At 42.2% G+C, this 18,020-nt stretch overlaps 1 protein-coding gene across 2 annotated transcripts in view; it reads right to left on the bottom strand.

The window, feature by feature from the left end:
* Positions 1-14,129: 14,129 nt before the first annotated feature.
* UACA (uveal autoantigen with coiled-coil domains and ankyrin repeats) overlaps positions 14,130-18,020 on the bottom strand; it is a 94,391-nt gene continuing 90,500 nt past the window's right edge. For both annotated transcript variants that reach the window (XM_042988494.1, XM_007084557.3), the window contains exons 18-19: positions 17,213-17,278; positions 14,130-14,318 (exon numbers count right to left, since the gene is read on the bottom strand). In XM_042988494.1, the coding sequence (XP_042844428.1) occupies positions 14,247-14,318; positions 17,213-17,278 (138 nt within the window). In that variant the 3' untranslated portion in view covers positions 14,130-14,246. The remainder of the gene's footprint in view (positions 14,319-17,212; positions 17,279-18,020) is intronic.

The following is an 18,020-nucleotide window of genomic DNA, read 5'->3' as shown; positions in this document are numbered from 1 at the left end:
ACGGTCCATGAGTTCGAGCCCCACGTCAGGCTCTGCGCTGACAGCATGGAGCCTGCTTGAGATTCTCTCTCTCTCCCTCTCTCTCTGCCCCTCCCCTGCTTGTGCTCTTTCTCTCTCAAAATAAATAAACATTTTAAAAAATTTAAAAAAATAAGACTAAGCAAGGAAAACCTTGCTTCTTCTGCAAAATTAGAAGACTGCATGATGGTCTTTGTTCGTGAGTTTTTACCACGTACCAAACCACCCAGACGCAGTGGGCCTTCCAGAAGCGTTTTTCTATTGAAACCTCCAGTTACAGCACCGTTGGAGAAACGGCACCTTCGAGGTGAGGGTGCTGATGTATAGTGCACAGTACCCGTCTTGAACCAGCAACCGGTCCCTGGGGCCTGGAACCAAGCAGCGGACGTGGAACCGGCGCTGGCTTGTCAGTATCACACCTAGCGTTTGCTTCCCATCCCTCTGCCTCAGAGCTCTTTTGGCTTCCAGCTTTCGGTCTTGAGAGAAGAACGCGTCCATCGGGAGGCCAAAGAGTGGCTTCAAATGCTCGGCCATGTCACCTCCTCAGGCTACCGTGGCGGCCTCACCGCGCTACTGCATGACGCAGGAGGAGAAAAGTGAAGACAGAGCGCGCAAGATCCCGTGGGACTCCCCTTGACCCTGCAACGGTCAGGGGCTGTGCTGCACTGTTGGCCAGTTTCCTTAGGGTCAAGTCTCCTCCGCTGGCTAATTTCGAGCTATCGATATGCCATTACTGCACTAAGAACATGGAAGGGGGAAAAAAATGAAAGAGCACGCATTCTCTGGCATTTCTCCCATGTAGGTTAAGAGACACAAATGCTCTCGAAAGGACAGATAGTAGTAAAACAATTAGGAAGTGACGAGTTCGGGGGTATTTATTACATTGTTTTTAATTTGCTTTATTTAGTTGCGGATTTATATCATTTAATCATTAATAATGGCTGTTTTTAACAAACGACTCCCTCCAAAAGGGAGCAGCCAAAAGTCTGCCCTCCCAAGGCGGGAGAAGGTAAAACCAGCACACCACTGACAAGCAGCTCCCTAGAAAAAGGATCATCCTCCCTAGGTCCCTCAGAAAGGAAACTCTTCCTTTCTGGAAGAGTTCCTTCCTTCCAGGAAACCCTTCCTGGTTAAAAAATCCAATTGAGATTCTGGCTGAAGGCAAAGGGAGTCTTACGTTTTGGTGGAGGAAAAAAAGTCATAAACGCCGATTCTGGCCTTGGGTCCGTTTGCAAAAGCTGAGACTAGAGCAGCCATCCATATTTTCTCCCAGTCCGTGTACGCATTTCTGGGTTGTAACTCATCTTCCTCGTCTTTGCTCCATTGTCCCCACTCAGGGAGTCAAGTTTACCAGTTAGTGTCTAGGTCAGGCCACAGAATTGTGGGAAGAATGTGACGGGACCGGAAGAGGGGGATGTCCCCAGAGACCCAGGACATAGACTTGGAACCGTTTTCAGTCTTTATGAGACGCTGGTTTGTCTCCCTTTGTCAAATGGATGGATGCGGGTTTTTGTTTGTTTGTTTCTTTGTTTGATCATATGAGGGTTACCACTGGGGAAGTTTTGCTTGATCATATTTTGTTTTTGAAGCAAAAATGTGGGAAAAGGGATATACTGATATACAATCGTACACAACCTCACTATGCAGACTTGGACACAGCACGATTAGTAATCATTCTGTCTCCCGCCCAACCCCTGTTCTCTAATGGGGTCAGGCATAACTTATCTTCTGCTTCTGCGGCAGGACCGAGGAAGGAGAATGAAGCCGAGCAGAGAAACAGCAGGCTACTTTGCACGGTAAAGGAGAGAGAGAGAGAGAGAGAGAGAGAGAGAGAGAGTATCCTCTTCCATCATTGGTATTCGCTCCAGATCAAGGCAATGAAATGGGAACCAACTGGGGGAGTTTTAGAATCACTGCAACTGTTCTAGAATCCCTTCTTGCTGCAGAATCCAGAATCGTGCTCTTGATATTTAAGCTGGAGGTGACACCTGCCCCGAAATGACACCAGAGGGCAGCCAGAACCTGGACCCAAGTGCGTCATGTGATGGGGCTCTCAGAACTGCCATCCGGCTAACTGCCGTCACGCCCACATATGATTTGTTTCACGATCATGCATCTCTCGTCTTACGAGGCTTAGATATTCTTGGAACTTACTGATAGTATTACAACTGGGTGCTATGGTATTGGACACCAAAGGGAAGTTAATGGTGGATACTTGTGTTTTGTTTGTTGGATTTTGGGCTTCCCAGAATTGGAGCCCATTTCCACAATTCCTGCCCTAAGAGTCTTACAGTAGGAGGTGGTGCTGATGGTGCCCTGTGCCCACTCTCCCAGCCTCCCGCACACTTAGCACAGTCAGGAGCAGCTAGGTCACAACCCCCCTGGCACCAGGCACTGAGTGGTAATGGTGCTGGCATCTGCCCTGAACCAATTCTACAACATGGCTTGGCTGTGTAGACTTCACACTTTGTCTTTCCTTCTTTCCAGGGGTTCTATGAGCTTCCTTATATATTTTTTCTCAGTAAGTTATGTTTATGTTTAAACCAGACAACTGTTCCTGTAACTGAAATCCCTGGTTGTTACTATATACATAATTTCTAAGGGGAAGTAGCAGAATCTCATTTTAACTGTTGGACGAGTGACCCAGGTTGTAGGGCCACCCCCCCCCCCAACAGAGTTCTGGGCACACAGTGGTTGAAATAAAATGATGAGCCACTTTGAGCTACTATGGAGACTTCTTTGAATGAGTCTGCTTCCAGCATCAAATTGCTACTTCCTTGGTGAGTACTATGAACTTTCCGGCTTTAATCTCTCCTTCTTTCATATGGCTTGTCTTCCAGTCACTTTTGTAGAGGCAGGAGAGAAGCTCTTCTCTCCGTAGCAGCTTGATTGTGCCCTGTATTTTTCCTCTCCTGATTAATGCACACAAGCTCTTGATCTCAAGGTTGTGAGTTCAAGCCCCTTGCTGGGTGTGGAGATTACTTAAAGTCTCTAAGAGAAAACGAGAGAAGAGAAGGGAAGGGAAGGGAAGGGAAGGGAAGGGAAGGGAAGGGAAGGGAAGGAAGAAGAGAAGAGAAGGGAAGGGAAGGGAAGGGAAGGGAAGGGAAGGGAAGGGAGAAGAGAAGAGAAGGGAAGGGAAGGGAAGGGAAGGGAAGGGAAGGGAAGGAAGAAGAGAAGAGAAGGGAAGGGAAGGGAAGGGAAGGGAAGGGAAGGAAGAAGAGAAGAGAAGGGAAGGGAAGGGAAGGGAAGGGAAGGGAAGGGAGAAGGGAAGGGAAGGGAAGGGAAGGGAAGGGAAGGGAAGGGAAGGAAGAAGAGAAGAGAAGGGAAGGGAAGGGAAGGGAAGGGAAGGGAAGGGAAGGGAAGAGAAGGGAAGAGAAGAGAAGAGAAGAGAAGAGAAGAGAAGAGAAGAAAAAAGAAAAGAAAATGCAACCTGAAATCCATAATTCAGAGAAAACAGTAAGAGCATGATTGGCCCAAATGCCAAGACAAACCAGCAATCACTCCAGGAATAGACCCTCATAAAACTTTTATGCTGAGAAGTACTTTTGTAATCATCAAAGCATCTCTTTTTCCATTCAGGTCTAGATACTGGAGTTATTTATCCAAGGTCACACCAATAATCAGGAGTGTACCAGGAGCCAGAACCAAATCTTGCTTACACCTGTACATTTCACAAAACTGTATACGTTTTCATCATGAAGTATGTTCCGGGAGGGCCCATAGATACTATTTAATGTGATCATATCACCATAGACCTAGTGTCCAGTAAGACGAAGAGCCTTTCTACAGAAAAGCAAGTCCAACTTCTAACTGAGCCCACTCATCTTTAAAAGATACCCCTCACTTGATCTACAGTTAATTTCTCTCCCCGAGAGGTGAACCTCTTCTCCTACCCAGTGCCATTTTGGAAGGATCACAGCAAGCTTCGCACTTTTGGAGATTTTACAGTGCTAGTTTTTCCAACACGGGCTCTGGCCTTTCCTGCTGACCATCATGGCCACGGCATAAATTGGGCCAGCCAAGCTCTTGAATATACCCAGATCCCGACGCAGAAGAGAAAGGACTGATTTGGATCGGTATTTTCAATGTAACACAAAATGACAGAAAGTCCCTTTGATTCACCTGGGTCCTACAGGCACTGTCTTCTGGATTAGAGATGTAGCTCGGGGGGGGGGGGGGACAGAAAACCCTAACAGACTAATTTTTCTTTGGCCTTTAGAGAGCTCAGAGCTGATTTCGTGGGTTATGAGCTTTATCTTAACCCTCAACTTCCTAACATAATTACTTCTACTTTGTCATATATGTTTCTGTAAGTCATTGCTTATTTTTCTCAAGAACAAAATTATTTTTACGATCTTTACGCTGTAAAATCATTTGAGAGTCACCAAAAGTTTTAAAGATATTACAGAGAGGTTCTGCTCACCATTTACCTAGTTTCCTCTGGTGGTTACACTTTACAGAAATACAGTAAAGTATCAAAACCAGGAACTTGATGTTGGTACAATGTGTATATAGTTCCTGGTCATGTTATCATGTGTGTAGATCCGTGTAACTATGCAACTCCCAATGCAGTCAAGACTCAGAACATTCCATCACCACAGAGACCTCCTTTGTGCTATTTATTCCTTTATAGCCACCCTCCCCACGACTAACCCCCTCTGGTAACCCCTAATCTGCTCTCCATCGCTGTAACTTTGTCATTCTGCAAATGTTACGTAAACGGGTTCATGCAGTGTGTGAAAGTAAATATATTTTTGAAGTATATTTATTTGTTCACTCATCTCTTTTTCTCTAAGTCATTTTCATTGGCTATTTTGTTCATATGTTCACTTATTCAAGTGGAAGATTCTGGGCTGGGATAGCCACTGCTGGAGAGATGCAAAGTTTTCTAAGTTGCCCAGTAGTTGATAATTTGGTTTAGGAGATAAAAAAACCAGTAGAACCGATTTGGGACTTCTGCCTTCCATAGCTTTGAAAGAATACATTTCTGTTGTTTTATGCCACTGAGTTTATAGTAATTTCTTATAGCAGCCATAGTTAACTGATATATTCCTCATCCACTAGCCTTGTGCCTTTCTGTACATGACAAGGACTCAGGAAATGTTTTATGAATGTCTTTGAGTTCAGAATAAAAGGAAAGACTCTTCCAAAAGGAAATTCCTGGAAGCCTTCATGGAAGTAGGATTTGGGTTGTTCCTTGAAGAGTTAGGTGGGGTATAATAGGAAGAAATGGAGTAGATTATTTCCAGCGGTGGGATAAAATGCACAGAGCAAGGAGGCAGGCAAGCCTAGGACTATGAGAGCAATGACCTTGGCCCAGTTTGCCTGGGATCCAAGGGTGCAGATGCCCTGGCTCCCTCATTTATCAGCCCATGTGTGGGTTTTCATTGGTTTTCCTCCAATACAGTCAATTCTACCGATGTGGGGAACATTCACGGATTAAAGACCTGAGCGTAAGCAGTGGTATTCCGTGGTGTGCCATAGAAATTCAAGTGGGTCCTCTTGATAGCTGCAAGGAAGCTATTTAGAACCTAGTAAGATAGAAAGAAACTTTTCCCTCCCCTGGGAAATGGCTGTGTAAATTACTGACCAACTGTTTGGGATTGTTTACTTAGCATTCTGTAATAGCACTAACTCACAGAGTCCATTCATCAGCTTAGTGTGGATGTGGTAATTCACATAGCAAATTGGTAAACTTGTCATCTGTCTCCAAGGACCTATACTCACTTCACTGCCAGCATCTGAAAAGAAAATATAGTCAATTCTAGTTTATCCAGTATTCTGCTCAGACTCTGTTAATGAGCACATTAGTGTATCTACAGCATAATGATAATTAGTGTTTGTGGTGTTGGTGATGATCCTGAGATACTATAAGGTCTTGACAAGCCTTGTGAGTTCTCAAAGTCAAAATCAAATGACTTCAATCCAATTGCTTATTTACAAGAATCCTGCATTAACCAGAACATCCCATTCCCTGTCCACATGAAAGAACAGTGTTTTCCATAATGGCAATCCCCAATTGATAGGTACCCCCAAATCCTTGCCTATTTACCCAGGATGGTTTTAGTTTGTTTGTTTGTTTGTTTGGTTGGTTGGTTGGTTGGTTTTGTTTACCCAAGAGCAACTGCAGAGAGATTTGGAACTTGACAGAACCTATAGATATTGAAGCGGAGGGAAGAGATAGGTAGACGAACGAAATAGAACGAAGAGTCAAAAACCAGCCCCAGATAGGAATTTGGCACCTTCCCACGGTGCCATTAGAAATCAACCAGAGAAAACACAAATTACTGAATTAAAGATAAAAGATAATTGAATTAATCAAACTGGAGAGCAATATAAACAATAATTAAACAGAATCTGTACCTCACGCGACACCAGAAAACAAACTCCAAGTGGATTATTTGTTTAATGTAAACCGTAATACCATACAAGTACTAGATAAAATGTAGGCCCGCATGTTGGACAAGGATGTTGAAGGTATGACATTAATGCTACAAACCACAAAAGACAGCCAAATTTGTATATGAAGTTTCAACTTCTAAATGAGAGGAAAAAAACAAAAAACAAAGTTGAAGCACCGTTGACAAAATCAGAAGGAAAAAATTGCAACCTACACAGCAAAGGAGTCAACAGCCTTTTGTAGGTGATGCTTTCAATAGCTCCAGGGGTTAGAAGTAACTCCTGCCCACACAGTCCAGTGCAATTAAGCCCTCTTAACCCCAGGCTGTTAAAACAGGGGTAGGAAGCCTATTTATTGGATTCCCTGGACAAAGAAGACAGTGGCCCCCCAAATCCTGAACCATTATTTTTCTAAAGCATAGTCTTCCTTGAAATGGATGCATACAATAGTATTAGGGGGGAAAAATGCTTTACCAAAGCATTAACAATATTTGGGTTATCTGGGCTTGGGGTAAATTATGTTTTCCTTTTTCTAAGTTTCTAAATTGAATACAGTTTGCTTTGGAAATAGGGGGAAATTTTTATATCAGCCTAGGTTCTTAATGGCAAGAAACAGAAACCAATCTTGGCTGTTTTCAGCAAATAGGGGATTTATTATTTATTACGAATGTACTAGGTAGCTCACTGAATTATAGAGAAGGCGGGAGACCAGGCTTGGGCCCAAGCAGACAGAAAAAGCTTCCAAATCATGCTCCAAAGTCTGTCTGGGAGAAAACAGCAGCTGTCCCACCAATGGATGCTAATCTCTGGGCCACCTCCATCTCTGCACCAGGAACTTGATCTTGGTGCAAACCAATCTGTCCCTGCTATTAGAAAGTGATATCACCTCTGCCTCTTATGGCCTCCTAGTGCCCCAAAGTCGAGGACACAGTTGGCAAAATGACCTGGCCTGGGTCATGTACCTCCATCCCAAGATGTCAGGTAAAAGCAAATATCTGACATTTTTAGTCTCTCTATCTCATTAAGGCGCAAAAGACAGACAATCGCCTAAACACAGAAAGATGGTTCATGTGCTGGGTGATCAGGAGGACAGTGGCTGTCCACTGCTTAATACACTTTACAGAAGAGATTTTCCTCAAAAATCTCGAGGGAGGGAGGAATCTGTGAAAAGCAGTAATAGAGTAATAGTTTAGAGGGAGTTGTGACGACAGGGCTAGCATAATTCAAGCAAGGCTGACGTCTCCGCTTGCTGCAAGTTATTTTCCTCTCCCTTTAAAATGTGATTTCCCCTTAAGTTTACTATTCCCCCCCCAAAAAAAAAAGTTCTCGGATTAATACATTATTGGGAGTTCAGCATGTCTTTTTAAGTAAAAATTCATTTATAATAGTTACCACATTATCAACAAGGTACAACTGTTGTGAGCTAATTTGGTCGTACTGGCTTTTGATACCTGCCCCAAAGCGCGGCCCCGTTTCCTACTTTGGAATGGAGGGGAGGAAGATCAAGGGAAACAGAAGCACGTGGCTGGCCCGGATAAGGGGGTGCCAAAGGGGGGTTTAGGGTCTGGTGAGAGCATAGGCGCCTGAAGGGACACAGGTAACGAATGCAGGAGAGCAGAAAGGAAGGTGCAAAATCCCAGAGACAAACCTCTACTCGAGAATAATTTGGCTTGAAACATCTGTGGATCAAGAGGAGAGGGGTGAAAAAAGTCTTCGTCCTCATGGACTCAAATGGCCCCCACACGTGGGCAGTTATTACCGATCCAGCTATCTCGTGGGCTACAAGTTATTGCAAAATAGAAAGGTTGTCCCAAACCAGCTTCAGTTTCTTACCGTCAAGTCCGACGGAAGCGCTTCGGAAGATGCACCATTCATTCCACCGTGCACGCCCCCAGGGGACTGCATACCCCGGTTTGAGTTGTGCACCACCAGATGTGCTGGACCCATGGGGGGAAGGCCGGCTGGCTTCAGAACCAGGAATACCTGTGCTGTCCGTGACGGGTGCCGTGCCTCACGGATGGGATGCTCGGTCCTTGCACCGGCTGCTAGGAAGCTGAGTCGTGTCGAGGCCAGCTCCAGAAAAGCAAGCCGTGGATTATGGTGTTTATGAAATGTTTTCTGGATCCCAAGCTGCTGCTTCTTTTTCCTACCCTTTCACTATTTACCATCCCCCTTCTCCTCTCCCACATTAAGGAAAACATTGCAAGCCACCTTAATTTCCTTTTTGTAACGCGGCAGGGCAGAAATAATAAATATGCATACTGACATTTGCTTGGGAACCCAGAATGTAAATTCAAGGCACCAGCTCTTTATTCTGGTTAGACATCAGATCACAATTAAATCTTCCTCAAATTCTCTGTCGTCCTGGTAACTGCTCTCTACTTAGAACATGAGGGCGAAATTACCCAAAAGGGTCTGGAAGGGTGTAGCAAGAGCTTATTAAGGAATTCTGATGTTGAGAACCACACAACAAGCTGTGCCAGCAGGGTAGCGTGGAGTTGGAGAGAGGCCCTCCTTCAGGTTATCGCAATTGCTGTGATGTATTTGGGCTTTGCCGCCGTTAAGCAGTTATGTACATTATAATAACAAGATTGGCTATGGCACACCAAAAATATTGACAATGAATAGTATTTTGGATAATCACAGATTGCAAATCCTCTTAAACGCATTCAACTCTAACAGATATATTTAGACTTAGATGAACAGTAGCTGGAGGAATTTCTTCAAGTGTCAATTGGTGTGAATGAATAAAGATGGCTTTCGAGGAGCCATATTGCTTGGGGATTAAGGCCAACTGGAACAATTCACTTAAAAAAAAAAAAAAAAAAAAGCCTCCAAGCTCAAGAGAGCAGCTTCCCCTTTATTCAATTGCGGCGCACAGACTTCAGTCCTTAAGACTGGTGTTGGCAGCCCAGCCCTGCCGTGTCGGTTCAGCTCTCTCCGTTTGTCTAAAGAAGAGTTTTTAATTGTGCATCAACGGGAACTTGCAAATCCTGTGAGACAATGTTTGTAGCGGCGACGAGGAAAACAAAATTTAAGTAGCAGTCATTTTTATTTTGGCTTAACAGATTTGAGCAGGAAGACTCTGAATATGAATCGGCTTCATTTTTAAATCCTGAAGACAATTTCTGAAGCAGCCCAGAAGGTGCCACTTTAGTCTTGAGGCAATTAAAAAAAGCCTAGAATAGCAAGAAAGAAAATCACACAGTTTGTTTGGACATTGCAGGGGGAGAAAGTTACAAATTCTATTAACTCCAGTCCTTCATCCCCCCGCCCGCCTGTTTGCTTTTGTGACCCGACGTAAGACCCTTCCTGGTTTTCAGAGGTGGGGATGGGACAGGAGGCATGGTGCGAATCGTAAGAAAAGTTTTTAATATTTAAGATATTGCTTGTCACGTTTTAACTGCAATGATGTGAAGTGTGTGACGAGCTTTGAGAAAAAGGGTGGCACAGACTTTCCCCCATAGGTGAGTGAGTCTTCTCAAGAGTTGATTCCTTCTTTGATAATTTGGGCATCACTAACAAAAAAAAAAAAAAAAAAAAAAAAGTAAATACTTATTAGAACTAACTTCTCCTCTCTAGGTCTTTTTTTTTTTTTTTTTTTTTCTTTCCTGGTCCTTAATAAGGACCCCTGGAAAAGGCATTTTCAAACTTAAATTCTTTATGATACCGAATGACCGGGAAACCATTAGAAATTTCTGGAAGTGGCATATCAACAGAGGGTCCCTGGCCACTTGGATTTCTGCAGGGGCCACCTTTAGAGTGGCCTTCACTATATTCTTGTAGCCTGTACGCTACTTAGTGATGAACAGAACTAATTATTCTAACACCAGACCGTATCTGTATAGCAGCTGTTCGCAAGGTGGAAAAATCACAGTTTTTTCATGGCTTCTTTTCTTTTAAAACGTAGGCCCTTTTCCCATCCTTGATGCGTTCTGTATATATCAAATAACTACTCTTCGCAGCAGGATCTGGACTCAGAGGCCTCAAAACCCAATAGACGAGTCCTGTAGTTTAATGGTCCTTAAATGCTCGACATCTTTTTCACTTAATGTAAAATCCATCTGATCTAATAGCCGTGACTGAATTATAGATATATAATTTTTTTTCTATTAAATGTTAATCTTCTGACTTGGCAGAGCAATAGAAGCTCTAAATTATTAAGAAGGCAATAACCTCTCTAAACTCTTTCCTGAATTCAGAATATTCCCAGGACTGCTATCTTGAGAAATAAATTGCAAAGCTGTTTAAAATATAAAAATCAGGCCCATTCAGTGTAACAATTTGATGCCAAATACCAATTATAATGGGCATTATTTTTATGGCTGTCTCTTCCAGTATTTCACAGAGAGTACACACACACACACACACACACACACACACACACACACAACTGGGGGAGCGACCCTCACAAGCCTTGGCTCTTTTTCATTTACATATGACATTTTTGTAACCTTCCCTTTTTGGTTGAATTCATTCATCATCGATGTTTGTTCACACAGGCATAAATAATGAAAATGCCCTCTGATGCCTAAGTGATGCCACATGGCCAACTATGCTAACCACGAGTGCTCTCAGTGCCCAGGGATCTTCCCGGGAATGCCACCTCTGTTGCAGTTTTTCGGTTTTTTGTTTTTAATCTCTACAGTCATGACTCTTATGAGGCAAAGGCCCCTACGTGGAGGTAAGAATCAGGCCGTGCTAAGAAGCAGGTCAGGATTTCCCCAGAGAGGTCCGGGCCACGCGGTCTTGGTTCAAGTAGCCAAGCCCCGGACACGAGAGAGAATTTCCAACAACGAAGTCTCAGATGCAGTTTAGCTGGGGGTATCACTGAAGGCAATGGGCGCTGAGATGCCCATTTTCCATTCCGTGTTTCGTACGTGATATATTTTATGGTGCCTTTTCTTCCCCCCTTCTGAAACGTAGTCATTGCCGCACCTCTCTCACACAGCATTGATGAGCCAGGAGGCAGGCCCAGGCTCTTGTTTCTCTGGCAGGCATGGGCGACCATATTTCTGCATGTTCATCACAGGCAATTCTCTTTCAATCCTTATTTTGGTGCCAGAGGTACAGCCATTGCTCTGATGCACAGAACTTGCGAGAAAAGATCACACGAGGTTGCAGAGTCCGGTGATGAGGCAGGTCAAGAGGTAGTAAGACGTTTTCTTCCCCTGTGGGGAAGCAGGTGTCGAGACGCTCGTAACCAATGCTAAGGTTGCCCGTGCGAGCAGGCACCGATACACCTGGTCATCACAGACACCAAAAATTTACTTGAAACTCTTCCCTTTTCTACTCCGAAACAAGCAAACCAAGAACATGAACCATTCAGGTGGGTTCCGAAGCTGCAACATTTTCAAAGCAGCAATGATCCAATGCATAAGAGAGACTTTTACGCCATGTAACGTTCGGTTAGGGTCGAAAGCAGTCTAAATAAGTAAGCCTTCAGAAAGATTAAGCTACATTCATCCAGGGTTTTAGAACAGCACAGATATGGCTAGTGAATACAGTCACTGCAATATTAAATTTTGAGAGGTTCGTTGAATGAATATTCAATTTTAGTAGTTGTTTATAACACTGACCTTCTGGCCAAAAGAATGAGCTTTCCTGAGGAAGCAGGAATGATAAGAATAAAACTGAACAGGGGAAGAGTAATAAAGCTTTCGACAAAGGAACACACCCCGACAGGGATTTGGTGAGTCTCCCAGAAAGCACGCCCATCTTGGACACAACCGATCTTTCTCCCTCTCGCTTCTTAAGTTCAGATGTTATCGTTTTTCTGAACACAGACCGGCAGAGAGGCCAGCATTGCCCACTATATATATTCCATTTGTTTACTCTCTAAAAAGCTTTAGCCTTCAGTGTTGTAAATGCAGTCTCTGCCTTTGATATCAAAAAGTGGGTGAAGGAGACAACGGGATTAATTCAGGGAGGCGACCTACTACTCCACCCTCCACGGAGGACTGAAAATGGGTAACACCTGTCTGTACTTGGACCCCATCGTTCTCTACACCAAATTCTCCACAGCGGCACATGGAGTAATTGGCCTTGTAGATCTTTTACGAGGATGTTCAAAAACAGTAGTCCACAGAAAACATTTTATTTGTGATTGAAGACAAAATAAAGTACACACAAGTTTCCCCTCCCACTTCTAATAAGGAAAATACAAGACGAAAGTGTGAGTATTCAGTAAGAACTTTCTCTCCTCTACAGCTTCAAAGGAGACCTACATAAAACTCATGGAACAGACTTCATGCAGAAGGACAACATTAAGCATAAAACCAAGGAATTTGCGTACTGCTCGTGTAAACTGTATAACTAAAGAATTAAAAAGAAATCCAATTCTGACTTTTCACTGTGGTTTCTACACTGAAGAAATCTGATGGCTTGTGGGGGGAGAAGCTATTCGGATGGCTCTTTGTCCTTGTTATTATTTACAGAATTGGGCTAAAAAGTCTGGCTCAGGGAGCACCTTACTGGTTCAGTCGGTGGAGTACACAACTCTTGACCTTGTGGTCATGAGTTCAAGCCCCACGTTGGGCACAGAGATTACTTAAAAAAAAAAAAATTCCAAAAAATAAGAAATCTTTCAAATCTTTCAGGATGCTCAAAGATTACTGCTAAGGCACACTTTGCGATTGAAAGAAAATCTGGCTGAAAGTATTCATTGGTTCAGTTTATTTGCTAACAGTCAAACTAGTAATCTTCAATCTGGATGGAAAACAAAATATTAATAAAAGCAACAAAACATATAAACTTTCCTTAATGAGATGTGGTTAATAAAAATGGTTGGTTACAATAAAGTATTCACTAAAACGTGGCCAATTTTATTTTTTCCTTGTGATCTATATTCTTACAGTTTACTATATTATTGCACTTTTATCTGAAACCTTAAAAATCTGTTTTCTAAAATTAGTTCTCTAATTTTGCAAGAAAACTGCATTTCACATTATTAATTTCATTAGTGCAATTTTCCTATAAATAAGTGCAAAACATTTGGAGGATGCATGTATAATGAGTGTTTGGTTACTATAGTAGCAAATGTCAAAGTAATTGCTAAAAAAAAAAAAAAAGCCTAAGAATTTTGATACTTTGAAAAATCTAGGATACCAGCTATCATAGCTCTCTAAATACTGTGGCAAGAAAAAAATCACCACGAGTAAAAAATTAAGATACTGTTGTGGATATTATGAGGCCATCGGATTAGAAATTCCTGATATGTTCTACGCTGGTCTGCTTTTAATCTAAATGTAATTTAGTACAGTACACCATTTATGAGAAGAAATGTATTGAAAGAGGCATAAAAGTTAGAAGAAAAAAATCTGTGCCTCCAAAAGAAGTCAAAGGCACTCATTAGGTTACTTCAATAAAAAACGCAACTCGGCCAGCCAAGTCATGATGCATATTCCTTAAAATCACGTTAGGCTCTCGTGGCTCAGCTGAAGGCCTGAAAGATCTTTTGATCCACTTAACCAAATTAATTTCTCTGAAAGAAACCTTTAAACAATTATTTCAGCCTAACGCCTCTTCATATGGACCTACACAGATGGCTTATGTTTTATTAGGGACTCGACGGCTTAAAAATACGTAGCCAACCCGAGGCAAAGTGTTACACTGTTTGCCTCACCATAAAATTAACATATATAGATTATAAGATCTGAATTGCTATTGAAAAACTCAGTAACATCCCCATCTAATTAAAAAAAAAAAAAAACTTGCTGATGAAACAAAATATATTTTATTTCAATGATACTAGCACAAAAGGGCCCAGAAAGGCTGTGGGTTTGCACACGGAAGGCTCGGCACCAGCAGCTGAAGCACAGGCTGCTTAGTTAGCACACAAGCCCCTGCCGCATTTGTATGATTTGGAGTAAGGCCGCCTGCACGTCTTCGTCCATGTGACCCTTGAGAGAAAGAAGAAAGGGAGAAATATTTTACGTCCTCTTCAATGACACAAGAATTCTATTAGGCCTAAATGGCTGTGATTCACCAAATGCTAAAGCCTCATCATTGCAGAGATATTCTAAAGGATTTATTGGAAAAGACAGCAGAGCTCTGCGACGGAAATTTAAAAAGTCAATCTAAAAGCAGTGCAAACCAGCTGCTCTTAACACTTATTATCAGAAGACAGATGGACAAACTTTTCTCCTTCTCTCTTTTTTAATAATGGCTCAGATAATAGGGGCGGCGTAAGTCATAAGTGAGCGAAGTCAGCTACACGTTAAGTTTTCTTTCTGCTTCTGCTGAGAAACGTTTTTGTAATTAGAAAAATTAATGGACAAGCCCCCATACTTATATTTTCATCCTAGGGAAGATCACATCATTTTGCAACTTGCCATTTCACCTAATGTCACGGATGTCTTTCCTAAGCTATTTCTCTAATTATTTTAAGTTACTGGATACCATCCCACCGTACAGATGAATCGTACTTTCTTTACTCGTTCCCCCAAACGACGGGCGTTTAAGGGGTTTCCCATCTTCATGGGCAGATTCCTAGAGAAGAAACTGCTGGGTCAAAAAGCAAGGCTCCATTGCTAATTTTGCAAAGCACTACAAAACTTCCCTCTACGGGCATTGTAACAAGTTACACTCCCACCAACAGGGTATAAATGCCAATTTCCCACAACACCTTGGCCAATGCTACAGATGCTCATCTTGTTTAATACTTGCCAATCCCATAGGTGAAAAAATGGTCCCTCCCTGTTTATTTGGATTTCCCCCATTACCAATGAGGTGGAGATCCTTTTATGTGAATGTTAGTCATCTATATTTAGGAAGAAACATTTTGAACTTAAAAAGATGGCAAGGGGCAGATTAAATGCGAGTCAGTATGGTGGGCTTACGACACCCTCGGCCCCCTTCTCTTTGCTTGGACATTTGAATAGAATTCAGCTTAACACTTCCCATTCATATAAAAAGTTGTGCTTCCAAAATCTGTTTCTGTAAGAATGGGATGTTGAAATTTCAAACATTAGCCATGGCTGACTACACTGAATTTCTTGGTTAACTTTATGATGCCGGAAGGCAAGACAATTTCTGATGCCAGTTGTTTTTGTTATGTTTCATTAGGAGTCAGTAGGATTTCAACTTTTGGAAGCATACATTATACAGAGTTGAAAGGCTTGACAGTTTGTGGTGTCTTTCATGCTCTTTCTCTCCTGGCTGATATCAGATCTGAATGAGTTCTTTATCCACATCTTCCACACTTGTCTACCATTTCCCTCCTAAAGTTCCCACTCTGCTGTCCCTCAACGGTCTTCTCTAACAATTTCAATGTACAGCTACCCTTGAACAACATGAGTTTGAACCGTGGGGGTCCACTTACACAAAGATCTTTTATTTGGATTAATACCGTACAGTACTATAAGTGTATTTTCTCTTTCCTTGATTTTCTTAGTAACACTGTCTTTCCTCGAGCTTCTTATTGTAACACTACAGTATTTAATAAATATAACATACCAAATACATGTGAATTGACTCTTTATATTACTGGTGAGGCTTCCTCACAATAGATAGCCTATATGAGTAGTCAAGTTTTGGGGGAATCGAAAGTTACACACAGATTTTTGACTGTGCAGGGTCAGTGCCCCTACGTCCCACTGTTCAAGGGTCAGCTGTACTTTCAAATCCCAGCTTATCTTCTAGCTCCTCAAAAGAAAGTAGCCAAACTTCCTCTTATCATACCATTCATGCTTTTACATTTGTTTCCCCTCATCTCCTATAGAAAAGGAAGGCTTTTTGGTTTTACGAATTCGATGTTGTAAAGTTTCTTCTTTTTATTATTTTACCTAGTTCTTCTTATTAAAAAATGACCTTCTTGGAAGCTTTCTCGCAACAACTCCCCGCCACCCCCCCCACCCCGCCTTTTTTGGTAAACAGTGTCGCCTAATACTTCAAATCCTGAACAATTCCTAATGTATCTCACCTGCCATTCTAACGTTGCCTCTTTCAGGACATCTTCCTGAAAAATCTGAGAATTTTAGAGATTGCTGATCACAGGGTTTCTACGGGGCATTAAGTATGGTATTCTTCACATGCTGAACAGTTTCTCAGTGTGATATATTCTTCCAAAAGAGGAGCCTTTTCATTACACCCCCCAAAGAGGGAATTCTTAATCTGATGTTTCACTGAATTTAAGCCACATTAAATAAATACTATTGATAATCTCCAAACAGAACCAGTTTATTTTCTTACATTATTACAATTTTGTGCACACCCTGTCATCTTTGCGCTTTTATAGCATTCTCTACGTTTCAAAGAAACACTCCTGAGCTACCAAGAAACAGTGAAGTCCTTTGCACTCTCTTTAGCTGACAGCCAGGTATGGATGTCAAGGCATTATCTCCAGCTAGCAATACCATTAACATGTGCTGCCATCGTATGTTGCCAAACTGTCTATAAAATGAGTGACAAGCAGATGGAGAGAACACTACATTTAAGATGTTGTGTTACCATATAGCTTTGTAAATTTCTCTGGGAGATACACAAGCCATGATTTAAAAAAACACAATGATTTTAAAATAAGCATATGGGATACAACTACTTTACACAGCAATGACTTTCACATACATTTACTTGAAAATAAAAAAATGATCTTCTCTAAAATGGGGATGAAGGAGTGCACGTGTTGTGTTGAGCACCGGGTGATATATGAAATTGGTGAATCGCCGTATCGTACACCTGAAACTAACATAACACTGTATGTTGACGATATTGGAATCAAAAAAACAGAAGCATTTTTATAAAGAAAATTACAAAATAAAATGGTATCTCTGCCAGAGGAGAAATCGTTTTTTACCTGCGCAGCACTAAGGAGATGTGTCCGATAAATTGCAATTACCTCTTGGTGCTGTCTGTCGGCATCCTAGACATGTGGAAAGATGGACAGATCAGAGTATCAGCATTCACGTTTTCAAACACACGGAGGCTTGTGACAATGCCATCTTCAGGCCTGACACTACAAAATGGCAATATTATTAAAGTGCTCCTGCCACGTCTTGTAACAAACCACCTGGGACCCACCGGATGCAAAACTGCACAGCATTAACAATCGTTTAAACTTTCCTAATCAATGTGTGGAAACATTCATAGCGAAAGCAATGCCGCTTGTCCTAGGTAACATGAAATTACTGCCTTAGTTCACATCTAATGCCACGAAATTATCCAGATACTTAACAGTTTATCCTTGGGATTATTGCAAAAGCTTCCAATCTTGTCTCCCTGTCTCTAGATTTTATTCCCGATCATGCTTCCAAGATGAAGGCAGCTCTTTTCTGGAATCACTTCTGGTTCAAAGACCTTGGGAGAAACCTCATTACATATAAAAGAGAATCTAAACTCCTCAAACTTCTCCACAGCCTGGACAATCTAGCCACAAATACAGTTTCCACTCCCAGCCAGGCTGATCAGCTTTTACGGCCCCTTGGGGACACCGTTCACATTCGACCCCCACGCCCTTCTTCAAACTACTTCCCTTGCCTGGAAGATTCTCTATTTTCCATTCACCTACCAAAACACCAACTATCTTACAAGTTCCAGCCAGGTATTCCCTTCCTCTCGGCCTAGCTCCTATCGCACCAGTGATCTTTCCCTCCTATGAATTCATA

Source organism: Panthera tigris, chromosome B3, assembly GCF_018350195.1.
Source record: "Panthera tigris isolate Pti1 chromosome B3, P.tigris_Pti1_mat1.1, whole genome shotgun sequence".
Taxonomy (NCBI): domain Eukaryota; kingdom Metazoa; phylum Chordata; class Mammalia; order Carnivora; family Felidae; genus Panthera; species Panthera tigris.
Note: the sequence above shows the minus strand (reverse complement) of the source record. Positions and strands in the feature narration are given on the sequence as shown.